This window comes from Musca autumnalis, unplaced genomic scaffold (assembly GCF_047663935.1).
Source record: "Musca autumnalis isolate F117 unplaced genomic scaffold, ASM4766393v1 scaffold_3, whole genome shotgun sequence".
Lineage (NCBI taxonomy): Eukaryota > Metazoa > Arthropoda > Insecta > Diptera > Muscidae > Musca > Musca autumnalis.
In genome coordinates this window covers 196670508-196697864 of record NW_027411866.1, presented here as the reverse complement: position 1 = coordinate 196697864, position 27357 = coordinate 196670508, and the positions used below count along the sequence as shown (strand labels likewise).

At 38.6% G+C, this 27357-nt stretch overlaps 1 protein-coding gene across 2 annotated transcripts in view; it reads left to right on the top strand.

Moving 5' to 3' along the window:
- LOC141396909 (inactive dipeptidyl peptidase 10) overlaps positions 1–26039 on the top strand; it is a 157032-nt gene extending 130993 nt beyond the window's left edge. For both annotated transcript variants that reach the window (XM_073972636.1, XM_073972635.1), the window contains 9 exons: positions 12348–12442; positions 12625–12710; positions 18449–18915; positions 18984–19134; positions 19202–20338; positions 20407–20601; positions 20698–20858; positions 20929–21134; positions 25772–26039. In XM_073972636.1, coding sequence (XP_073828737.1) covers positions 12348–12442; positions 12625–12710; positions 18449–18915; positions 18984–19134; positions 19202–20338; positions 20407–20601; positions 20698–20858; positions 20929–21134; positions 25772–25912 — 2639 coding nt within the window. In that variant the 3' untranslated portion in view covers positions 25913–26039. The remainder of the gene's footprint in view (positions 1–12347; positions 12443–12624; positions 12711–18448; positions 18916–18983; positions 19135–19201; positions 20339–20406; positions 20602–20697; positions 20859–20928; positions 21135–25771) is intronic.
- Positions 26040–27357: the final 1318 nt, after the last annotated feature.

Genomic DNA, 27357 nt, shown 5'->3' with positions numbered 1-27357 from the left:
ATATTTTGTATTTTAAATTTCAGATTTTATATTTTTATCCTATATTTTATATGTTATATTCTATATCCTATATTTTATGTCCTATATTTAATATCCTATATTGTATATCCTATATTTTACATTTCATATTTTACATTTTATATCCCACATTTTATATTTTATATATTAATGGCCATTGAATTAACCATATGGCTTTGATTGAAAAGTAATGAAATAAATAAAAAATAAATAAAAATATTATCTTTATATATAAAACTCAATTGTCGTTTATTTTTTGAAATTTTGCCTTTTATGGCGAAGATCATTTTTTTAATGATTTTTGTTAATTTTCTCGTTTAGAGTTAAGCTTGATGATCTGAAATTATTTGCAAGTGAAAAAGGAAAGCCAAGGACTCGAACCCACATAGTCACCAAATTACGTTACCTGGTTTCATTGGTGGTAAAGCAAATCTTCGGACGTATCGACTATGTAATGGCTTCTCTGTCCTAGAACTTATCGTTTTTCAAATGCAAATGTGTTTTTGTACATTAACGCGGATACTTGGCCACAGAAATGTATTCTTCATGACAAACGCTTTTTGCGCTGACTTTGAAGTTATGAGTTGGCTTTGAACGCTAACACGCCATGACAACATTTTTTGATATGTTTTTCAAGGACGTGGGTTCAAATCCCAGCCGGGCTCAGCCTGTTTTTTATTTTTTGAAATTTTGCCTTTTATGGCGAAGATCATTTTTTTAATGATTTTTGTTAATTTTCTCGTTTAGAGTTAAGCTTGATGATCTGAAATTATTTGCAAGTGAAAAAGGAAAGCCAAGGACTCGAACCCACATAGTCACCAAATTACGTTACCTGGTTTCATTGGTGGTAAAGCAAATCTTCGGACGTATCGACTATGTAATGGCTTCTCTGTCCTAGAACTTATCGTTTTTCAAATGCAAATGTGTTTTTGTACATTAACGCGGATACTTGGCCACAGAAATGTATTCTTCATGACAAACGCTTTTTGCGCTGACTTTGAAGTTATGAGTTGGCTTTGAACGCTAACACGCCATGACAACATTTTTTGATATGTTTTTCAAGGACGTGGGTTCAAATCCCAGCCGGGCTCAGCCTGTTTTTTATTTTTTGAAATTTTGCCTTTTATGGCGAAGATCATTTTTTTAATGATTTTTGTTAATTTTCTCGTTTAGAGTTAAGCTTGATGATCTGAAATTATTTGCAAGTGAAAAAGGAAAGCCAAGGACTCGAACCCACATAGTCACCAAATTACGTTACCTGGTTTCATTGGTGGTAAAGCAAATCTTCGGACGTATCGACTATGTAATGGCTTCTCTGTCCTAGAACTTATCGTTTTTCAAATGCAAATGTGTTTTTGTACATTAACGCGGATACTTGGCCACAGAAATGTATTCTTCATGACAAACGCTTTTTGCGCTGACTTTGAAGTTATGAGTTGGCTTTGAACGCTAACACGCCATGACAACATTTTTTGATATGTTTTTCAAGGACGTGGGTTCAAATCCCAGCCGGGCTCAGCCTGTTTTTTATTTTTTGAAATTTTGCCTTTTATGGCGAAGATCATTTTTTTAATGATTTTTGTTAATTTTCTCGTTTAGAGTTAAGCTTGATGATCTGAAATTATTTGCAAGTGAAAAAGGAAAGCCAAGGACTCGAACCCACATAGTCACCAAATTACGTTACCTGGTTTCATTGGTGGTAAAGCAAATCTTCGGACGTATCGACTATGTAATGGCTTCTCTGTCCTAGAACTTATCGTTTTTCAAATGCAAATGTGTTTTTGTACATTAACGCGGATACTTGGCCACAGAAATGTATTCTTCATGACAAACGCTTTTTGCGCTGACTTTGAAGTTATGAGTTGGCTTTGAACGCTAACACGCCATGACAACATTTTTTGATATGTTTTTCAAGGACGTGGGTTCAAATCCCAGCCGGGCTCAGCCTGTTTTTTATTTTTTGAAATTTTGCCTTTTATGGCGAAGATCATTTTTTTAATGATTTTTGTTAATTTTCTCGTTTAGAGTTAAGCTTGATGATCTGAAATTATTTGCAAGTGAAAAAGGAAAGCCAAGGACTCGAACCCACATAGTCACCAAATTACGTTACCTGGTTTCATTGGTGGTAAAGCAAATCTTCGGACGTATCGACTATGTAATGGCTTCTCTGTCCTAGAACTTATCGTTTTTCAAATGCAAATGTGTTTTTGTACATTAACGCGGATACTTGGCCACAGAAATGTATTCTTCATGACAAACGCTTTTTGCGCTGACTTTGAAGTTATGAGTTGGCTTTGAACGCTAACACGCCATGACAACATTTTTTGATATGTTTTTCAAGGACGTGGGTTCAAATCCCAGCCGGGCTCAGCCTGTTTTTTATTTTTTGAAATTTTGCCTTTTATGGCGAAGATCATTTTTTTAATGATTTTTGTTAATTTTCTCGTTTAGAGTTAAGCTTGATGATCTGAAATTATTTGCAAGTGAAAAAGGAAAGCCAAGGACTCGAACCCACATAGTCACCAAATTACGTTACCTGGTTTCATTGGTGGTAAAGCAAATCTTCGGACGTATCGACTATGTAATGGCTTCTCTGTCCTAGAACTTATCGTTTTTCAAATGCAAATGTGTTTTTGTACATTAACGCGGATACTTGGCCACAGAAATGTATTCTTCATGACAAACGCTTTTTGCGCTGACTTTGAAGTTATGAGTTGGCTTTGAACGCTAACACGCCATGACAACATTTTTTGATATGTTTTTCAAGGACGTGGGTTCAAATCCCAGCCGGGCTCAGCCTGTTTTTTATTTTTTTCGTTTGTTGGTAATTGAATCAGTTGAAAACGGCTGGAGCGATTTGGATAATTTTTTGTGGAATTGTTAGTCATAGTCCAGTTTAGGTTTTTATGCAAAGAAAAATTGGCCACGCCCACATTTTCGCCCACTTTTATAAATATGTTATATCTACGAAACTACTCAACAGATTTTCCTGAAATTTTCAGGGAACGTAGCGTGATGGCCCCCTGTTGAAATAGGCTACACATTTGGTTGAATTTCGGATCGGGCGGGGTACCTCCCCTTTGCCCTATTTTTGTAAAAATGCAATATTTGCAACAATTACAAATGTATCGCTTTAAAAATTAATTTCCGAGTCAATGGCGATTGTGTCTCCGACCTTACGTGCTTATTTGGGGCATTAAGACTGGACAACGCCCACATTTTTAAATATGTTATATCTACGAAACTACTGAATCGATTTTCCTGAAACTTTCAGTGAATGTACAGGGTTGGTCCCCGATAAAAATAGGCTACATATTTTTTGACTTTCGGATCGGGCGGGTACTTCCCCTATGCCCTATTTTTGTAAAAATGCAATATTTGCAACAAATACGAATGTATCGGTTTCGGAACTTATTTGCGAGTCAATGGCGATTGTGTCTCCAACTTTACGTACTTATTTTGGGACTTAAGATTCGACCACGCTCACGTTCTAATTAGGTTATATCTACAAAACTACTGAAGGGATTTTCAAGGAAATCGCGATCTGTCTAAACTTTTAAATCTTTAGAAATAAAAATCAAACGTCGTTCGTTGGTCATGGCATCAGTTGAGAACGGCTGGACCGATTTCGATATTTTTTTATGCAAAGAAAATGTACGCCAACTTTTTTCAATTTTTAATTTTTATCATTTCTACTGAACCGATTTTCCTGAAATTGCCAGGGAATGTACAAGGATGGCCCCCGCTTAAAATAGGCTACAAATTCAGTTGAATTTCGGAAGGGGCGGGGAACTTCCCCTATACCCTACTTTTTTAAAAATGTTATATTTACAATAATTACGAATGTATTTATTTCGGAAGACCTTACCCACTGTTTTAGGATCCAATGACTTGACCACACCCACTTTTTTAAATATGTTACATCTACAAAACTACTGAACCGATTTTCCTGAAAATGTCAGGGAATGTACGGGCATATTTTCTTGAATTTTGAAGGGGGCATATTTGAAAAAAACGCCTTATCTTTATGAATAAAAATCAAATGCTGTCATAACCCAACTTAGGTTTTTTGGAAAGAAAAGTTTACCACGCCCCCCGAAAACAGGTTACATATTTTATTGAATTCCAGAGGGAGCGGGGTACCTCCTTATGCGATATTTTTAAAAAACGTTATATTTGCAAAAATTATGCATGTATCGGATTAAAAATTTACGGATTAATCTACAATCTAGGTACTTTTTTAGGGCCTATAGGTCCGACCACGCCTGTTTTTATTAATATGTCATAACTCCAATATTACTGAAGGGATTTCCATAAAATTTGCGACAAAAGCTCAATGTTTGCCGTTGTTATGTATATATTATGAATTTCGGAAGAGGTGGGGTACCTTCCCCATGCCTTTCTGTTAAACGCTATATATAAGCCAAATAAATGTATGATTATATCGGTTTCAGCATACATTTTGGTAGGCAATGAAGTTGTGTGCACCCTAGGTACATATTTGGAGCCAAAATACCGGACCAGGCCTACTTTTTTTTAATATGTTATATCTTGAAAACTGATGACCACGCCCACTCTTTTCAAAACATTATTTTTCCAAAACTACTGAACTAATATTCAGAAAATGTTCAGGAATGTCCCGTGGTCCAAAATGCTATATATTTGTAGACGAATTTCGGGGCCTATTATTTTATAAACGCTATATTTGCTAAACTTATGAGTGCATCTGGTTGCAAATTAGTTTTCGAGACAACGGTGGTTGCGCCCCCGATCAAGAAAAACTATATATTTACAAATTTACTTGAATGGTGAGATTCAACGGTCCATCAGCCATGAAAAGTCTCAATAAGCGGAAGAATTCGATTTAACCACTTTTACAGACAAAAAATCCTTCTCGGTTTGACAATTTATTTATATTTTTTAATTTTCAAGCATAAAGTCGATAAAAAGTTGTCATTAAAACTCATTACGACGGACCAGCAACGCGGACCGGGGTCTGCTAGTATATTATATTTTACATTTCATGTTTTATATTTAAATTTTTTATTTTATACTAGCTGACCCGTCGTAATGAGTTTTAATGACAACTTTTTATGGCCTTAAAGCCTGGCAATTCAAAAATAGGTATTTTCTACCACACTTCTTCGGTCCATTGTCAAACAGAGGAGAATTTTAAATTTATCAACAGATTTTGTGTGTAACCTTTCTTTACTCTTACGGACTTTGTCGGTTTTTTCGCCCATGTCCCCTGTCCTTATCCTAAAGCGATCTAATTATAAAAGTATAAAAATGGTTAAGTCGAATTCTCCCGCTTACTGAGACTTATATGCTTTAATTTTTCATGACTGATGGTCCGTTGAACCTCATCATTTAAGGAAATACGTAAATATGTCGCTTTTCTAGATCGGAGGTGCAACTACCGTTGTCTCGAAAATTAATTTGCAAGCCGATGCACTCATAAGTGTAGCAAATTTAGCGATTATAAAACAATATGCCCCCGAAATTCGTCTATGTCTATATAAAGATAACATTTTGTACCACTGAATATTCCTGAACATTTTCTGAAAATTGCATTAGATTAGGTTCAGAAGTTTAGGAAAAGTTAAAGTAAAACAAGTAAGCAAAGGCTATAGTCGGACGGAGCCGACTATATGATACCCTACACCACAACCTCTAGGAATTAGCTATGTGCAACCGCCTTGCACGCTGAATGTCCGGGTTCGATTCCCAGGCCTGGCCACATCAAATTTTCAACGTTGGCAAAATATATTGATTTTGTATCACGAGTTTTCTTCAAAATACGTGGAATCTGTAGGTATCGCAATGTGAGGCTATACTAAATACATATTAGTAAGCTACATTCTGATTTTTGGAAAAGTTTGAGAATTATTTTTCGGATTTGTAACATTAGTTGGAGCCGGCAGGGGTTTTTAGAACTTTTGGACCATTATCTCAGGAAGTATGGACTTAAAATTGTACCGTTGCAATAGGTACCCTGATAAGAACCTTCTTCAAAAAAATTCAAATAGATACGATACGAGTCCTCAAATTACACTTTTCCCAAATTTTGTGAGGGAGATACTCGAAGGACGGGACCGATATACTTCAAATTCCAGACTGATACATGACTGGATGAAATTGTAAGATGTGCAAAGTTTGGACTAATCAGAAAATCCCCTTGAGAGTTATCTTGCGGTTGTGTTATTCTATTTAGGTTTCTTGTTTGTTTTTCAGGGTTTCTTGGAGTTTTTGGGCCATAGTCTGAGGAAGTATGGACTTGCTATTGCAATTGTACCATTTTAAAAGGGGCAGGGGGGACAACCTACTGAAAAAATTTCAAAAAATTCGAAAGAACTCTTGAATTTCACTTTTCCGAATTTTGTGTGGGACGTACCCGAAAGTTTGGATCGATATAGTCTTTCCCGATCTATCGATCGATTGCTCACTTCGCCAGCTATCGTTCATACAATTTTTCGAAAAAAATTTAACCCTTGTTGGGGATGTGTGGACCCATGTAGCCTGTATTCGAACTTAAACTAAGTTCGGGCAAAATATTACGAAGTATAAAATTTGGTTCGAATCGGTAGATCCGTTCGTGCGCACCAACCAGCTAGACAGTAACAGACACAGATAAACAGACAGGGCTAAATCGACTCCAACGAATTTCGTTCAAACATACTTGGGGTCTAAAACCATTATTTCGATGAGACATACATATCTTTGCATGCTGCAATATTTGTATAAAAAATCAAATTGGACAACTGAACTGAAAATTTCTCTGTCATGATAGAGACAATCCCATGTAGCATGGGAGGAAATTGTGGTTCTCTACCCAAAATCCATTATATATAAGCAGTAGACCCGTTATCTAGCAGACACATTATTACAATTTGCATCAGGGAAAAGGGCAGTAGTTATTTTCCCATATGTAGGCTACTTTGCCGGTATATGCCCTCCAGGAATTAAAATATGGACCAAAAGTAAAATTTGTATATTTTTTATACCAAAGTAACGGTCTATGTCACCCGCTAAATAATATCAGATCATCATGCTAAAATTATAGGCATTTTTTCAACTTAAACTCTTACCTCATGCAAAATTTTGTGACTACTGAGCTATAATTGCGACCTCTAGCGTGTTTATGAGTACACTACAAACAAAAAACTGGATATATTAGGCTGTAACTCTGTTATCTGATCACGTACATCAACATAATTGACATCAGTAGAAAGGTCAAGAGATTGTCTTCCAAATATAACTCACGAGGGAGAAATGTGTCTTTCAGGAACAAATATATAAGCTGTAAATTAAAAATTTTTCACAATTTTCACACAAAAGTTGTGGTCCATTTAACCCTCTAAATATTATCTGATCGCCATCTCAAATTGCAAGCTTCTTCTTTGCCATATACTCTTACCTTATTCAATTTCGCGCTGATCGGACTATTATTGCGACCTACAGAGCCGCTGCAAAATTGAATAAATAATATGTTTTTGGTCCATTTCACCCGCTAAATATTTCACGATCACCTCCAATTAAAATAGGGATCTATTCTGGTCTGAACCCGACCTCCATGCAAAATTTCGTGACGATCGGTCCATAATTGCGGCCTGGAGTTTGATTACAATTTATAATGGGCAGACGGATGGACGGACGGAAGGACGGACGGACACACATCTCAAAATCGCTTTATCTCGTTGAGATTTGAAGATTGGTATACCACATGGGGGGTCTCCGATGAATATTTCGCGGTGTTACATGAATTTTCCCAAAACAAACTTATAATACCCTTTCCACATAGTTATGTAGGGTATAAAAATGTATTGAAAAGAATGGGCGTGGTCATCAGTTTTTAAGTAAATATATATAAAAAACTGGGCGTGGTCCGGTATTTTGGCTCCAAATAGGTATCTAGGGTAAACACAACCGATGTTAAACCGATACATGCGTAATTTGAGCAAATTTAGGGTTTTTAAAAATATCGCATAAGGGAGGTACGCCGCCCATCTGGATTTCAATAAAATATATAGCCTGGGTGACGTAGGGGATGGAAGATACCAAGGAACGGTCCTGACCGGCTTTAACATGACAAAGCCCAGGATTTATCTTGGTCCCTCTTTCATTTCAAGTGGACACTGACCTCCCCGTGGTGTCACCTGGGGAACTGCCGTTAACACCCGTTAAAGGTAGTGAGCTAACATGTGGCGTCGGGTTAGTAACCCTCCCCTAGAAAAAAACAGCCTACTATGAAAAACGAAAGAAAAAAAATCCCTCTAAAGTTGACGACCCCCGAAAACGTTTTAAGGACCATGATCTGCGAATCTTCACCTGGAATGTTCGCACTTTTTATAGGGAAGGTGCAGTTTACGCATTGGCAGATGTACTTGAAAAGTACAAGGCCGACATTACTGCCATACAGGAAATACAATGGAACGCGAAAGGCGTCACAACAACACCTAAAGGTGACGCACTGTATTATAGCTGTCACGACACATAGCATGAGTTTGGTTGCGGATTTGTAGTTGGTCGGAGGTTAAAACATCTGGTGTCCAGCTTCACCCCAGTGAACGAAAGGCTCGCTACAATTCGATTAAAAGCAAAATTCTTGAACATCAGATTTATTTGAGCTCATGCTCCTACTGAAGAAAAGGACGAACAGACCAAAGATATATTTTACTAGCGCTTAGAAGAAACTTATGACCGTTGCCCTGCCTATGACATTAAAAGTATACTAGGCGATTTTAATGTCAACATTGGAAAGGAAAATATCTTTGGCCCAACAGTCGGAAAATTCAGTCTCCACAGGGAAACATCTGACAATGGTATGAGGCTGATAGACTTTGCAGCTGCAAGAAACATGGTAGTTAGCAGTACCAGATTTAAGCATCTCGATATTCATAAGGGCACATGGCTGTCACCAGATCAAAGAACAAGAAATCAAATTGATCACGTTGTGATAGATGGAAGACATGCATCAAGCGTGTTGGATGTACGATCGTTCCGAGGTGCAAACATAGACTCGGACCACTACCTTGTTGCAGCAAAGGTACGTACCAGATTAAACGTAGCAAACAAAGTGCGAACAGACACAACACGGAAGTTGGACATCGGTAAGCTGCAATCACAACAGATAGCCACAGCATATTCCACTCAACTGGCCCAACTGCTTAGTCAAAGGACTCCTCGTGCCGATAACATATCAGGACAATGGCAAAACATTACCCAATCCATGCAAATAGCCGCAAAATCAGTACTTGGATACCAAAGACTTCCACCAAGGAATCCATGGTATGACCAGGAGTGTCGTGCTGCTACTGAAGAGAAAAATGCAGCATATAGGGCTACTTTACAATCGGGAGAAAAGGAGAGAGGAGAAACGTCTTTTCCGAAGTAAAAAGAAAGATATGGAAAAGCGGGAGTGTGAACAAATCGAGATGTACAGGATGAAGTCCGAAAATTCTACCAAAGAATGAAACATCAAACTGATGGCTTTGGAACTGGCTCATCCTCCTGTAGAGACCAGCAAGGTAATCTGGCAACTGATGCAGATAGTGTGCTAAGGATATGGAAAGAGCATTTTTCCAAACTGTTGGTATCCAATAGTAGCGAAGACGAAGATACCACAGATCCAATCCCAGAAGAGGGTATTGAATGTATACCACCCGGCCAAGATGAGGTAAAGACAGCAATAAACCGGCTGAAAAATAATAAGACAGCAGGAGCTGATGGCCTACCAGCCGAGCTGTTTAAAACCGGAGGCGACACGCTGATAAGGTGTATGCATCAGCTAGTTAGCTCCATCTGGCAGGAAGAATGATTGGAACCTGAGCATCCAATGTCCCGCCCATAAGAAAGGAGATACGATTTTATGCTCCAACTATAGGGGCATAAGTCTTCTCCCTATCGCCTACAAGATAGTGTCAGTGATATTGTTCGAACGACTAAAGCCCATGGTCAACGAAATAATTGGACCATACCAATGCGGCTTTAGACCTTGCAAGTTCACCATTGACCAGATATTTCCCAAGAGATGCAGATCGACAACTACCACCTTTTTGTCGATTATAAGGAGCCTTCGACAGCCCCCTACGTTCAAAGGTATTCCAAGCCACGTCTGAATTTGGTATCCCCGCAAAGCTCATTCGGCTTTGTAAAATGAATCTCCGAAGAGTTTTGTAACAAAAGAGGTTTCAGGCAAGGAGACAGCCTTTTGTGATCTTCTCAACATCCTGCTAGAAAAGATTATACGAGAGGCAAACGTGAAAAGAAGTGGCACAATCTACACCAATAGCCACATGTTACTTGCTTATGCTGATGATATAGACATCATGGGACGATCAGTAAAAGAAGTAACCGATACCTTTATGAAGTTCGAAGGAGAATCTGCTAAAGTGGGTCTGGCGGTAAACGGCGAGAAGACCAAGCTGATGGTGTCGACGCACAATGCGTCCATTGAGATCGGACCAACTGTTGAAGTTGGCTCCTATAATTTTGAGGTAGTAAAATACCTCCTCACCGCCGTAAACACAACAAACGACATCAGTTGTAAAATAAAAAGAAGAATTTTATTGGCCAACAGATGCTACGTTGGCTTAAGTAAGCACTTCAAAAACAAAGCCACAACTCGTCAAACAAAAATAACGCTTTACAAAACACTGATACTGCCCGTGCTGATGTATGGTTCCGAAGCCTGGATACATGCGCAATCAGATAAGGCAGTGCTTGGCGTGTTTGAGAGAAAAATTCTTCGAAAGATCTACGGACCGATCTGCGTTGACGGTGAATATCGACGTCGTATGAACCACGAGCTGTATCTGTTATACAACGACATCAATATAGTTAAACGTATCGAGATACAGCGATTGCGTTGGCTAGGCCATATCATAAGAATGAGCGATGATGAACACGCTAAAAAGGCATATAAATTCGAGCCACTTGGCGGTGCACGCAGAATTGGCAGGCCAAATAATAGATGGCGCAAACAAGTGGATGAAGAGATGACAAGGCGCGGTATCCAAAAAAGCGAAGCACGAAACAGAGAGAATTGGACATCTTTTCTTAGTTCGGTCTATGCAACAAATGTTCTGTAATGGGCCAGCTAAGTAAGTAAGTAAGTATAGCCTGTTTCCGGGGCCATCCCTGGAAATTTCAGGAAAATCGGTTTAGCAGTTTTTGCAGAATAAATTGAAAATAAAATATAAATAAAATAAAAAAAGTGGGCGTGGTAAAATTTTCTTTGCATAAAAACCCAAGTTGGGTTATAATGACATTTGAATTTTATTCCTAAAGATATGGCGTTTTTATACCCTCCACCATAGGATGGAGGTATATTAAGTTTGTCACTAAGTTTGTAACTACTCGAAATAATCATTGTAGATCCCACAAAGTATATATATTCTTGATCAGTGTGCAATTCTTCATCGATATAGCGATGTCCGTCCGTCTGTCCGTCTGTGGAAATCACTCTAGCGTCCGAACGGATTGACGTAGATTGATGAACTTTTGGGAAAATATGTTATATTTACGTAGGACTTTTGGTATTGAAAGCGGGCTATGTAGGTCCACGCTTTCGTATAGCCCCCATACAAAATGACGCGTGACGCGTCGTCCTTTTAAGGAATTTTTAAGATATTTGGCCCATTTTAGCACCGAATTGGTTGTAATTTGGTACTTTGTGTCTCCAGAGGCCAAAAAATATTCCTACCAAAGTTGGGTTATATAGGTCCACGTTTTGGTATAGCCCCCATATAAGGCCCCATATAAAGTACGCGTCATTTTAATATATTTTGAATGTATTAGACCCATTTGACCACAGAATTGGTTGTAATTTGGTATTTTGTGTCTCCAGAGGCTAAGAAACATTTCTACCATAAAATGTTTATATATGTAGGTCTCCCGATTTTCGATATTTTGAACGTTTTAGCCTCATATCACACCGAGATAGCTGAAATTTGGTATTTAGTCTTCTTTAGGCGTATAAAACTTTCCCCCAGAAATTTTTATGTATAGGTCCACGCCATCATATAGCCCCCATAGAACGGTACCTTCCGAATTTCGGTATTTTGAAGGTTGTGGCCACATTAATCCACCGAAATGGCTGAAATTTGTGGTGGAGGGTATAAAAAGTTCGGCCCGACCGAACTTAACGCTTTTCTTACTTGTTGCATCTAATTTTAATTCAAATAAAATTGTACTTTATGGCGAACTCAACTTAGCACTTGTTCCCCATTTTCAATTTGATATTAAAAACTGCAAATTATTTCCCATAATTTTGTAATGTTAATTGTGGCTTTTCTTCCATCTCTTTTCTTCTACTTTTTTACCCACAGACAATGAATTAGTTTTTCGAGATCCCACTGGTGGTCTGTCTATATTAAACTTAGAAAACTATACAACACGTGTTTTAATGACCAACTCATCATTTGTAAGTTTTCCCTCCATTAAATGGGCGAAATTAATAGAAAACTTGTTGAACAAAACAAGAACAACAAAAAACACTGTAAAAATAACATTTGTTGTTTGTTTATATTTCAACAAATTCACAAAAGCATGCAAAATTTTAAATTGGTTTTCATTTGTTTCTGTTTTTATATTGTTCTTTTACAGAGGCAATTGAATGCTGAATCATTTTTAGTAGCTCCAGATCTAAAATACGTTTTGCTGCAATCCGATAGCAGTGCGGAGGGATCAAGGTAAGTAAAATGGACAAAACAAAAAAACCAAAACGCGAAATAAGCAAACATTGCAGCTAGTAGCAGACGCTAAAACTAAATGCCAGACACCAACCACATCAGCCAATGTCCGAGAATAGCAGCAGCAGCAGTAGGGGCAGAATCGATATAAAATTTTAATATAATTCTACATTTGTTTATTGGTCAATATATAAACATACACGACCATTTGTCTGTCTGTAAGGTATTAGAATGGGGGGTATAAATTGTCCAATAAGTGGAATGGGGGAATACGCACTTAGTTTAATTGATTTTTTTTTTGTTGCTTTTGCATCCCACAAATATTTAATTGAAACTGCAAATCGTTTGATCTCCAGCAGTTCGTCCATCACATCACCTGCTCTTGTACGTACATTTAATTTACGGTTAGAAAATCTCAGAACTTTTTTGAGGTGGATTTTTGATATGAAGAAAGCAAATAAAAAACTGCAATTTTCCCGAAGGGTCAGTGATTTTTAGGAGGATCCTAAGCGCAAAATATACATATGAGGATTTGGATAAGATTACTTGGAGGACCCTAATGGACAACTGAACGTGATTTTTTTAAAGATTTTTTGGAGAACCCTAAGGACTTTGAGAACAGAAGACAGTACGTTGAGTACAGACATATCTGGCTTTAGCTTGACTCAGGTGACCCATACATGGAATTTATGGGTTTAGAAAATTGATAGTCCCACATTTTGCACGGTGAATGAAGACACCCCTACAAGGATAAGATGATAATAACCATTTTGACACCCGAACTGATAAATGACATGTGCTGGCTACTCGTCACTTCGCTTGGCTCAGACCACATTCCGTTTATAGACTGATAAATGACGTGGCCAGCAAACCTAGCATATTCTCCGTTAACGGACCAAACAAATTCATAACCTCTGACCGCCGTACTTTTCTTAACCATGGAAAAACTGATTGACAAGGGTAGTTGCGAGAATTTTCCAGGACATCATCACAGCGGCAGCCACTCGCTACATATCTCCTGTTCAAGTACCCGAAATTAGACCACATTTTCCAACAGTGATGACGGGACTAGCAAATAAGCGTGATGAGCTTCTTCATACGAATCTTGAACACACAAGAGTTGGGGACCTTATGGTGGAAATCACCAGGCTAGTAGAAGAGCATAAGCGGAAGAAATGTGTAGACTCCCTGAAGTTGTGCAACATTAGAAAAGGATTCAGTAAATTGTGGGCAACAGTTAAATAATTCTTGAATCCCTGAAAGAAGGATTGAACGGCTGTTACATTCAAAGGAATAACTGTTACAGATCTGAAGAAATGCTCTTGTTATTTTATCTGGAAGTTTATAGATTACCCCGAGATTGATAGGACGTATAAGATCGCTCTCAGCCAAGGAAGTCTGTTGCGCTACGCATGGGAAATTATTATTATTATTATTCTGATGATTGCAAGTGTCCTCATGCCACAGGTGGACCACCTGCATGAGTAGACGAAGATTTTGCTGGTGCATCAGCACAACAATACGTTGTCGATGCAGTAGACAGGCTTCTCCCTCCAACGTCAGAAGAGATCTTCACAAACTAGGGAGAGATCCAAAGGTATATAGGGGAACATTTAAGCCTAACTGACAGGCTTGGACAAGTCCTCATCCATCGCAGCAGAAGAACGCTCCCAAGTCAATCACGAGTGGTTTTATGTCAAATAACATTACTGCAACAACAAGAAAACCTTCTTGTCTCCAGTGAGAAGACCTTCGATCGTCTATGAGAAGACCTTCGATCTTCTATGAGAAGACCTTCGATCTTCTGTGAGAAGACCTTCGATCTTCTATGAGAAGACCTTCTGGCTTTCTGTGAGAAGGCCTTCTATGAGAAGACTTTCTGAGCTTCTATTAGAAGAATGAGAAGACCTTCTGGCTTCAATGAGAAGACCTGGTTTCCAATGAGAAGGCCTCCGAGCCTTTAATGAGACCTTCTGGCCTTCAACGGCAGGACAATCTGGCCCTCAAGGAAAATACCTTCTCTTCTATGAAAAGAACTGCTGTTCTTCTGTAAGAATAACTTCTGGTCTTCTATGAGAACTTCTGGCCGCCTATGAGAAGACCTTCTCCTTGGCATTCAATAAGATCTTCTAGCCTTCTATGAGAAGACGTTCTGCAAATTCTGCTCTTCTATGAAAAGAACTTCTGGTATTCTATAAGAAGGCCTTCTGTCCTTCAATAAAAACTCTTCTACGAAGGGAACTTCTGCACGTATATCAGAAGAACTTCTGGTCTTCTATGAGAAGGCCTATTGGCCTTCTACGAGAAGACCGTCTGATGTTCTGTGGGAAGACCTTCTGGCTTTCTGTGAGAAGACCCTTGGCCTTCTATGAGAAGATTTATGGCCTGCAATGAGAAGATTTTCTGGCCTTATATGAGAGGACCATCCGGCCTTCCATGAGCAGACCTTCTAGCCTTCAATGAGTAGACCTTCTGGACTTCTATGAGAAAACATTCTCACCTTCTATGAGAATACTTTCCGGCCTTCTATGAGTAGATCTTCTGGTCTTCTATGAGAACAGCTTTAGGCCTTCTATGAGTAGCCTTCAATGTGAAGACTTTCTGGCCTTCTCTGAAAAGAACTTCTGACCTTCTATGAGAAAATCTTAAGGTCATCAATGAGAAGACCTTCTGGCCTTCAATGAGAATACCTTCTGGCCTTCAATGAGAAGACCTTCTGGCTTTCACTGAGAAGACCTTCGAGCTTCTTATGAGAAGGAGACCGTCTGGCTTTCAATGAAAAGACCGCGTGGGATTCTATGAGAAGACCTTCTGGCCTTCTGTGAAAATACCTTCATGCCTTCAATGAGAAGACCTTCGGGTTTCAATTAGAAGACCTCCTGGCTTCCACTGAGAAGACCTTCTGGCATTCACTGAGAAAACCTTCGGGCTTCTTATGAGGAGACCTTCTGGCTTTCAATGGCCTTCTCTGAGAAGAACTTCTGACCTTCTATGAGAAGACTTTCTGGCCTTTTGTGAAAATACCTTCAGGCCTTCAACGAGAAGACCTCCTGACTTCCAATGAGAAGACCTTTGGGCTTCTTATGAGAAGGAGACCTTGTGGCTTTCAATGAAAAGACCTTCTGACATTCTTTGAAAAGGCCATATGACCTTCTATGAGAAGGCCTGCTAGTATTCTATGAGAAGAACTTCTGACCCTCTATTAGAAGACCTTCTGGCCCTGCATAAGAAGACCTTCTAACCTCCTTAGAGGTGATCTTCTATGAGAAGACCTTCTGACCTTCTATTAGAAGGCCTTCTGAGAAGATCTTCTGGCGTTCTATGAGAATAATATCTGGTCTTCGATGTGAAGACCTTCTGCCCTTCTCTGAAAAGAACTTCTGGCCTTCTATGAGAGGATCTTAAGGTCATCTATGAGAAAACCTTCTGCCCTTCTGTGAAATTCCTTCAGGTCTTCAATGAGAAGAAGTTTTTCTGGTCTTCAATAAAAACTCTTCTACGAAGAGCACTTCTGCACTTCTATCAGAAGAATTTCTGGTCTTCTGTGGGAAGACCCTTTGGCCTTCTATGAGAAGATTTATGGCTTGCAATGAGAAGACTTTCTGGCCTTATATTAGAAGACATTCCGGCCTGCTATGAAAAGACTATCTGGCTTTCTATGAGAAAACTTTCCGGCCTTCTATGAGGAGACCTTCTGGCATTCTATGAGAAGACCTTATGGCATTCAATGAGAAAACTTTCTGACCTTCTATGAGACGATCTTCTAGCGGTCTATGAGAAGAATATCTGGCCTTCGATGTGAAGTCCTCCCGGTCTTCTCTGAGAAGAACTTCTGACCTTCTATGAGAAGATCTTAAGGTCATCTATGAGAAGACCTTCTGGCCTTCTGTAAAAACACCTTCAGGCCTCCAATGAGAAGACTTTCTGGCTTCAATGAGAAGACCTCCTGGCTTCGAATGAGAAGACCTTCTGGCATTCACTGAGAAGACCTTCGGGCTTTTTATGAGGAGACCTTCTGGCTTTCAATGAAAAGACCTTCTAGCCTTCACTGAGAAGAACTTCTGACCTTCTATGAGAAGGCCGTCTGGCCTTTTGTGAAAATACCTTCAGGCTTTCACTGAGAAGACCTTCGGGCTTATTATGAGAAGGAGACCTTATGGCTTTCAATGAAAAGACCTTCTGACATTCTTTGAGAAGACTTTATGGCCTTCTGTGAAAAGGCCTGCTAGTATTCTATGAGAAGTACTTCTGAACCTCTATTAGAAGACCTTCTGGCCCTGTATAAGAAGACCTTATGACCTCCTTAGAGGTGATCTTCTATGAGAAGACCTTCTGACCTTCGAGCTTCTTATGAGAATGACACCTTTTGTCTTTCAATGAAAATACCTTCAGGCCTTCAATGAGAAGACTTCTGGCTTCAATGAGAAGACCTCCTGAATTCCAATGAGAAGACCTTCTTGCATTCACTGAGAAGACCTTCGAGCTTCTTATGAGAAGGACACTTTTTGGCTTTCAATTAAAATACCTTCTGGCTTTCTATGAGAAGACCTTCTGGACTTCTATCAGAAGGTCTGCCGGTATTATATGAGAAGAACTTCTGACCCTCTATTAGAAGACCTTCTGGCCCTATATGAGGAAACCTTCTCCTTTGAGGTGAACTTCTATGAGAAGACCTTCAGACCTTCTATTAGAAGACCTTCTGACCTTCTATTAGAAGGCCTTCGGACCTTCTATGAGAATACCTCTATCCTTCTATAAGAAAATATTCTGGCTCTATATGAGAAGAATTTCTAGTCTTCAATAAACAGACCATATTCTATGAAAAAAACGGTGTAGCCCTTATAAGAGAAGAATTTCCGGTCTTTTATGAAAATACCTTCTTACTTTCCATGGGAAAATCTGGTCTGGACTTCTATTCAAATGCCTTTTAGTTTTCTAGAAGGAGAGCTTCTAGTCTTTTCATCTTTTTATGGGAGTACGTTCTGTCCTGCTATAAGAAGACCTTCTACTCCTCAATAAAAAGACCTTCTGTGTAAGAAGACCCCTTTTAAAAGAAGACATGGTCCTCTTTTTTGAGAAGACCAACTATCTTTCTATGGGAAGATCGTCTGAGGACCTTCTAACTTTCTATGAGAATACCGTCTGGTTTTCTATAAGAATAGGTTATGCTCTTCTATAAGAAGTCCTGGTCTTCTTTGAGGAGAAGTTCCACTGTTCTGTTATTGTTCTTAAAAGAGAAAACTTTCTGCTTTTCTATGAGAATACCTTCTGAACTTTTATAAGAGGATCTTTTTAAGAAGATCTTCTGACTTTCCCTGGGATGGCCTGCTCTTCAATGAGAATTTTGTCTTCGAAAACTTACGACTTTAGTTTCCGATTTGGCCTAAACATTACAAATCTTAAAATTTGTCTCTCAAATTTCAATATAGTTCGAATATGGGCTATATCGTGCAACTCTTTCAAAATTCAACTCCCACAAAATTCAAAATTTTCGGAAGTATAAAAGGACTGTTTGAGCTCAAAAAGATCAAACGATGACCAATATTTAGAAAACTTGGATGGCATTTTATCTATAGAAGATCTCAATGGTAGGGTGGTTGTAAAAAATCGATGTCGGATTTTTTATCCGACATCGATTTTTTCCCTATGAGTTAAAACCATTGTAATATACATATGTCGAATACGAAATGGATGTCCTGTAATTGTAATCATTTTATTATTTTTTTTTTATTTTTCAGGCACCATGTCTACGAGGTGCAAACAGCAAACACATTCCCCCTGGGACCAACTGAAAATATTGCCGAAGCTCCGCGTCTACAATATGTTTTGTGGGCACCGTATAATCCATTGCCATCCAACAATGGTGGTGGTAATATTCACAGTAGTGGTGTTGACAACAACAGCAACAATTTACTATCTTCTACCACACCGTCGGGTGCTGCAACAATAGCAACAACTTCCGCCACACCAACAAGTAGTATACTTCTCAGTAGCTTAGCTAATGGTGTAAATGTGGCTGCAAATTTAGTGAAACCGCCACCACCTATACAATTGCAACAACAACAGCAACAACAAAATCCACAGCAATTATTACAAAATAATCGTGCCCTTGCCCAAAATCAGGCCATTGCGTTTGTCCATGAGAATGACATTTACTATAAGCCCAAGGTGCAGGGTGAATTGGTGTGTCGAATAACAATGACGGGTAGGTTCAAAGTCCCATTAGGATCCCGGAGATGGACTAAAAGATTTCTCTTTACCATTACCTTTCAGGCCAACCCGGAGTTATTTATAATGGCATACCCGATTGGACCTATGAAAATGTACCCGAGTTGGATAGTCAAGGCAGCAGCATGGCATTCTCTCCCGATGCCCTTTATTTGGCCTTTTTGACATTCAATGACAGTGAAGTTAGTGAATACAAGTAAGTTTCGGAGTCATGTAAATGAAAATGAATTTTATAATTTGTATCATTTTTCTTTGTTTTCCAGATACACATGGATGGGTGATGATCTGAAGTACCCTGCGGTTCTAACACAACGTTATCCCAAAGCTGGTTCCACAAATCCCAATATTACTGTCAACGTTGTTAATCTTTCCGTCCTTAAGTATATTTTTCCCACACAAATTAAACTTCCAGCCGAGCTGGCCAATGGCAGCTATATTGGTGGCCTAACCTGGGCCACACCCATTGATCTGTCGGTAATTGTTACAAATCGTGCCCAAACAAAGGCCACAACCGTCATTTGTAGGGCACCAGAGTTTCACTGCAATATCACCCACACCGAGGTGACAGTTAACGATGGCTGGGTTTTGCCAAACGAAAAACCCATTTTCTCCAAGAAACACAATAGTCTTCTCAAAAATCTGTGGAACGGCAATCAAACGCTGGGCAACGAAAACTTCCAAAACATTACGAATGGCCAAACGACATATGAAATCACCAAAGGTGGTTATCTACTTAAACGTCTTCCGGTGCGGGATGGTGAACATGGTCATTTCCGACATGTTGTGTTCACCTCATCGCTGGACAGGCGTCCGGTGCCACTAACCATGGGCCGCTTTGAGGTGACTGAAATTGTTGGTTGGGATGAGGACAACGAAATTGTCTACTTTATGGCTGCTCCTGAGAAGCGTCCGGGTGAACGACACCTCTACAAGATCAGCCTTAAGTTGAATGTCACGAAAACCAATCGAACGTATATTACCTCATCGCAACCCACATGTCTCACATGTGACAATACACCCTCAACGTTTAAGCTGAAAAATGGTAGCCCTGCCATGGAACCCGAAGATGTGGATGAAGATGAAAAGGATTTGGTCTATGTCATACCCAAAAATTGTCTCTACAACAAGGTGTATTTCAGTAAAGATTTCTCATATTATGTACAGGAATGTTTGGGACCAGAATCGCCGAGCGTTTATCTCGTTGAGACGCAAACGAACTTAAAGACAATGGTTTTAAATGCCGGCGATAGTTTAAGGAATCGGCTGATGCAGTATGCATTGCCACAGATACGCACATTTAATGTAGAAATACGCCATGGTTTCCATGCTCAGGTTAAGTTATATTTGCCGCCTGGCATGAAGGAGGACGAGGAGGTGGCCTTCCCGCTGATATTGCAAATGTAAGTCTAAAACACACGCTCATCAATGTTCCTTTTTCGAAATCACACACACATCCTCTCTCTTATAGTGATGCCTCACCCGGCTCCCAATTGGTTAGTGAACGTTTTCAAGTCACATGGAATTGGTATTTAAGTAGTCAACGTTCCTTTTTGGTGGCACAAATTGATGGCCGTGGCAGCGGTTACCAAGGTGAACTTTTGCGTACACAAGTTCATGGTAAACTAGGTACTGTGGAGGTTGAGGATCAATTGGCCGTATTAACGTAAGTATAACAACAGCAACAACAACACCAGCAGAAGCCCATTACAAATACAATTAAGCTAAGCTAAATAACATTGTCTTCTTCAATTTTTTTCAGATATTTACGTGATAATTTAAAATTCATTGATCCCTCACGTATCTGTGCTTATGGCTGGGGTTATGGTGGCTATGCAACTGCAATGACGCTCATTGATGATTCCCAGCAAGTGTTGCAGTGTGGTGTGGCCGTGAATCCTATCTCATCATTTGCCTATCACTGTAAGTTGTAGGAGTGGAGGGAGTATGGTTGTGTGTGTATGGGTTTTAATGTTTTTCTTTTGCTTTTTAGATTCATTCTTTACGGAACGTTATATACCCTTGAAGGGTGACTATCTACGTGCTCTGCAAGAGGCGGATTTAACAATGAAAGCTGGCAATATAAAGGGCAGAAATCTTATGTTAATACATGGTACAGCAGATACTTTAGTGCATCAGGACCATACGTTAATGTTGGTTAAAGCTTTAGTAGATCAAGAAGTCAAGTTTAGACATCAGGTAAGAAATAAACGAAGTATATACATATATAATGATTTATACAGTTCTAATATAAGATCTAAAGATCTTCTTATAGAAGAGTAGTAGGTGTTCACATATGAGGCCAAAAGGTCTTCTCGTAGAAAACCAGAAAGTTCAGAAGATATTCTGAACAGAGAAGCTGAAGGTCTTCTCATAGAAAACTGAAGGTCTTCTCATCGAAGCACTGAAGACCTTCTCATAGAAGAGCCGAAGATCTTCTCGAAGAAGAGCTGAAGATCTTCTCATAGAAGAACTGAAAATCTTCTCATAGAAAAGCTGAAGGTCTTCTCATAGAAAAACTGAAGGTCTTCTCATCGAAGCACTGAAGACCTTCTCATAGAAGAGCTGAAAGTCTTCTTATAGAAGAACTGAAGGTCTTCTCATAGAAAAGCTGAAAGTCTGTTCCAAGAAGAGCAGAAGCTCTTCTCCTAGAAGAGCTGAAGGTCTTCTCATAGAAGAGCTGAAGCTCTGCTCAGAGAAGAGCTGAAGCTCTGCTCAGAGAAGAGCTGAAGCTCTGCTCAGAGAAGAGCTGAAGGTCTTCTCACAAAAGAGCCGAAGATCTTCTCACAAAAGAGCCGAAGATCTTCTCATAGAAGAGCTGAAGATTTCTCATAAAAGAGCCGAAGATCTTCTCATAGAAGAGCTAAAGGTCTTCTCATAGAAGAGCTGAAGATCTTCTCATAGAAGAGCTGAAGGTCTTCTCATAGAAGAGCTGAAGATCTTCTCATAAAAGAGCTAAAGATCTTCTCATAGAAGAGCTGAAGATCTTCTCATAAAAGAGCCGAAGATCTTCTCATAGAAGGGCTGAAGATCTTCTCATAAAAGAGCCGAAGATCTTCTCACAAAAGAGCCGAAGATCTTCTTATAGAAGAGCTGAAGGTCTTCTCATAGAAGAGTTGAAGGTCTTCCTATAGAAGAGCAGAGGGTCTTCTCATAGAAGAGCTGAAGGTTTTCTCATAGAAGAGCAGAAGGTCTTCTCATAGAAGAGCAGAAGGTCTTCCCATAGAAGAGCAGAAGGTCTTCCCATAGAAGAGCTGAAGGTTTTCTCATAGAAGAGCTGAAGGTTTTCGCATAGATGAGCTGAAGGTCTTCTCATATAAGAGCTGCTGATCTTCTCATAGAAGAGCCGAAGATCTTCTCATAGAAGAGCTGAAGTTCTTCTCATAGAAGAACTGAAGATCTTTTCATAGAAGAGCTGAAGATCTTCTCATAAAAGAGCCGAAGATCTTCTCATAGAAAAGCTGAAGGTCTTCTCATAGAATAGCTGAAGATCTTCTCATAGAAGAGCTGAAGGTCTTCTCATAGAAGAGCTGAAGACCTTCTCATAAAGGAGCTGAAGATGTTCTCATAGAAGAGCTGAAAATCTTCTCATAAAAGAGCCGAAGATCTTCTCATAAAAGAGCCGAAGATCTTCTCATAGAAGAGCTGAAGATCATCTCATAGAAGAGCTGAAGGTCTTCTCATGTAAGAGCTACAGATCTTCTCATAGAAGAGCCGAAGATCTTCTCGTAGAAGAGCTGAAGATCTTCTCATAGAAGAACTGAAAATCTTCTCATAGAAAAGCTGGAGATCTTCTCATAGAAGAGCTGAAGGTCTTCTCATAGAAGAACTGAAGATCTTCTCATAGAAGAGCTGAAGGTTCTCTCATAGAAGAGCTGAAGATCTTTTCATAGGAGAGCTGTAGATCTTCTCATAAAAGAGCCGAAGATCTTCTCATAGAAGAGCTGAAGGTCTTCTCATATAAGAGCTGCAGATCTTCTCATAGAAGAGCCGAAGATCTTCTCGTAGAAGAGCTGAAGATCTTCTCATAGAAGAACTGAAAATCTTCTCATAGAAAAGCTGGAGATCTTCTCATAGAAGAGCTGAAGGTCTTCTTATAGAAGAACTGAAGATCTTCTCATAGAAGAGCTGAAGGTTCTCTTATAGAAGAGCTGAAGGTTTTCTCATAGAAGAGCTGAAGGTTTTCTTATAAGAGAGCTTCTCATATAAGAGCTGAAGATCTTCTCATAGAAGAGCTAAAAATCTTCTCATAGAAGAGCTGAAGGCCTTCTCATCGAAGAGCTGAAGGTCTTCTTATAGAATAGCTGAAAGTCTTCTCATAGGAGAGCTGAAGGTCTTCTTATAGAAGGGCTGAAGATCTTCTCATAAAAGAGCCGAAGATCTTCTCACAAAAGAGCCGAATATCTTCTCATAGAAGAGCTGAAGGTCTTCTCATAGAAGAGTTGAAGGTCTTCCTATAGAAGAGCAGAGGGTCTTCTCATAGAAGAGCTGAAGGTTTTCTCATAGAAGAGCAGAAGGTCTTCTCATAGAAGAGCAGAAGGTCTTCCCATAGAAGAGCTGAAGGTTTTCTCATAGAAGAGCTGAAGGTCTTCTCATATAAGAGCTGCAGATTTTGTCATAGAAGAGTCGAAGATCTTCTCATAGAAGAGCTGAAGGTTTTCGCATAGATGAGCTGAAGGTCTTCTCATATAAGAGCTGCTGATCTTCTGTTAGAAGAGCCGAAGATCTTCTCATAAAAGAGCCGAAGATCTTCTCATAGAAGAGCTGAAGGTCTTCTCATAGAAGAGCTGAAGATCTTCTCATAGAAGAGCTGAAGGTCTTCTCATAGAAGAGCTGAAGATCTTCTCATAGAAGAGCTGAAGATCTTCTCATAGAAGAGCTGAAGGTCTTCTCATAGAAGAGCTGAAGACCTTCTCATAAAGGAGCTGAAAATCTTCTCATAAAAGAGCCGAAGATCTTCTCATAAAAGAGCCGAAGATCTTCTCATAGAAGAGCTGAAGGTCTTCTCATAGAAGAGCTGAAGGTCTAATTATAGAAGAGCAGAAGGTCTTCTCATAGAAGAGCTGAAGATCTTCTTATAAAATAGCCGAAGATCTTCTCATAAAAGAGCTGAAAATCTTCTCATAGAAGAGCTGAAGATCTTTTCATAGGAGAGCTGTAGATCTTCTCATAAAAGAGCCGAAGATCTTCTCATAGAAGAGCTGAAGGTCTTCTCATATAAGAGCTGCAGATCTTCTCATAGAAGAGCCGAAGATCTTCTCGTAGAAGAGCTGAAGATCTTCTCATAGAAGAACTGAAAATCTTCTCATAGAAAAGCTGGAGATCTTCTCATAGAAGAGCTGAAGGTCTTCTCATAGAAGAACTGAAGATCTTCTCATAGAAGAGCTGAAGGTTCTCTCATAGAAGAGCTGAAGGTTTTCTCATAGAAGAGCTAAAGGTTTTCTTATAAGAGAACTTCTCATATAAGAGCTGAAGATCTTCTCATAGAAGAGCTAAAAATCTTCTCATAGAAGAGCTGGATATCTTCTCATAGAAGAGATGATGATCATCTCATAGAAGAGCTGAAGATCTTCTCATAGAAGAGCTGAAGATCTTCTTATAGAAGAGCTGAAGATCTTCTTATAGAAGAGCTGAAGATCTTCTCATAGAAGAGCTGCAGATCTTCTCATAGATGAGCTGAAGATCTTCTCATAGAAGAGCTGAAGATCTTCTTATAAAAGAGCTGAAGGTCTTCTCATAGAAGAGCTGAAGGTCTTCTCATAGAAGAACTGAAAGTATTCTCATCGAAGAGCTGAAGGTCTTCTTATAGAAGAGCAGAAGGTCTTCTCATAGAAGAGCTGAAGGTCATCTCATAGAAGAGCTGAAGATCTTCTCATAGAAGAACTGAAGGTTTTCTCATAGAAGAGCTGAAGATCTTCTCATAGATGAGCTGAAGATCTTCTCATAGAAGAACTGAAGGCCTTCTCATCGAAGAGCTGAAGGTCTTCTTATAGAATAGCTGAAAGTCTTCTCATAGAAGAGCTGAAGGTCTTCTTATAGAAGAGCTGGAGATCTTCTCATAGAAGATCTGAAGATCTTCTCATAGAAGATCTAAAGATCTTCTCATAGAAGATCTAAAGATCTTCTCATAGAAGAATTGAAGGTTTTCTCATAGAAGAGCTGCAGATCTTCTCATAGAAGAACTGAAGGCCTTCTCATCGAAGAGCTGAAGGTCTTCTTATAGAATAGCTGAAAGTCTTCTCATAGAAGAGCTGGAGGTCTTCTTATAGAAGAGCTGGAGATCTTCTCATAGAAGAGCTGAAGATCTTCTCATAGAAGAGCTGAAGATCTCCTCATAGAAGAGCTGAAGATATTCTTATAGAAGAGCTGAAGATCGTCTCATAGAAGAGCTGAAGATCTTCTCATAGAAGAGCTGAAGATCTTCTCATAGAAGAGCTGAAAGTCTTGTCATAAAAGAGAAGATGGTCTTTTTGTAGAAGAGGAGAACGTCTCCGCATGGAATTGCTGAAGATCTTCTTATAGTAGAGCAAAAGGTCTTCTTATAGAAGAGCAGAAAGTCTTCTCATAGAACAGCAGACGGGTTTCTTATAGAAGAGAAGAAGGTCTATTTATAGAAGAGCAGAAGGTCTTCTCATAGAGGAGCAGAAGATCTTCTCATAGAAGCAGGAATGTATATTTATAGAAGACCAGAGGTCTTTTCATGAAAAACAAGATGGTCTTCTTAGAGAAGAACAGAAAAAGGCCTTTTTATTGAAGACCAGAAGGCATGTTTTATAATATTGACTTATTTTTTGTTTAAATTTGTAACCTTTTAATTCCTTTCTTCTCTTTAACAGGTCTATCCTGATGAGGATCATTTAATGTTAAAATCTATATCTCATGTCTACCAAACCATGGAATGGTATTTTGAAGATTGTTTTGGTCCCAATGAGGATGGTGAATGGGATCCAACTGGACTGTTTGTGTTCAAACAATAATTGTTAATGTTAGAAACCATTTAAATTTTTTTGTAACAATTACAATTTTAGTAATTAATTAGAAAATTTTAATTGATTTTTATATATATATAAAAAAATACAAATAATAATAATAAATGAAAAAGTAACTAAAACTATATAACAAAAAAGAGAGATGATAAACTTGTTAACAAAACTAAAGAAACTAAGGCAAAAATTCACTGGGGTTTCAAATCAAAAAAGGATAAAGAGGATACAATCACAACTAGGAGAATTAATATAGAGGAATATGCGCAGTTTCATAGTCGCTTTTAAATTTTTCAAAATGTCCTTTTTGATTTGCAGCCCCGGTGTGTGTAACATTCGTACAGCAACAGCAACAGAAAAGAACAAACAAAACCCCAAATTTATGAACAAAGAAGCAAAAGTGATGAATAATTCATTTTTTATTGTATGACTGAGTAAATTTAAAAACAAAATAAAAAATAAATCACACACATACACAAATAAAATATTAATTATAATAAACTTACATATGTGTACTTATAGATTTATATATAAATTAGTATTTATTAATTTAATTTGTTTTTTATTTTCGAAATTTTGTTACTCTTAAAGAGCATTTAAAACGTGTTAGTGTGTGTGTAATGTATATGTATATATAAACAGATTTGTTATATATTTGTTACAATTATTGTAATTTAAGTTGTTAATTATAGTTTTAAAAAACATTGAATATTTTATAAGAAACATAAAACTGATATTAGAATAGATGTATTTATTTTCATTTAGTTATAATTCGTTTTCTTTTTTGTATTTAAAGCTAACGCTCAAAACAATATTTAAGAACAGAACAAACAAATAAACTCCATGTATTCCATGCTTATTATTCTTCATGTTGTTTTAAAATGTTAAAAATTGTTCCACAATATTTTCAAGTTAAATTTTCTGTTGTTCGACTGGTACTGATATTGAAATTAAGATATTGGAGAGCCTCTTTAACAAAATAGATTGCTTAACAAATTAGCGACTTGTCATAATGTTCATTTTGAGGTTATAACTCAGAAAAAATGGCTGTCATTTGAATGAGATTTTAAAATCGAACGGCTTATTCACATTGTTGGCACTCAAACTCGACTACACGCCCACAATTCACTTTGTCGTACTATTCTTATGAAATATGTATTATTTGCTTCTGGGTACAGGATCTCACCAGGGATTTAAAGCTTTCATTATTTCAGACATATCCCTTAAAAGTTGACGACCCCCGAAAACGTTCTAAGGACCATAATATGCGAATCTGCACCTGGAATGTTCGCACTCTTTATAGAGAAGGTGCAGTTTACGCATTGGCAGATGTACTTGAAAAGTACAAGGCCGACATTACTGCCATAGAGGAAATACTATGGAATGGGAAAGGCGACGCACTGCATTATAGCTGCCATGACATAAAGCAGGAGTTTGGT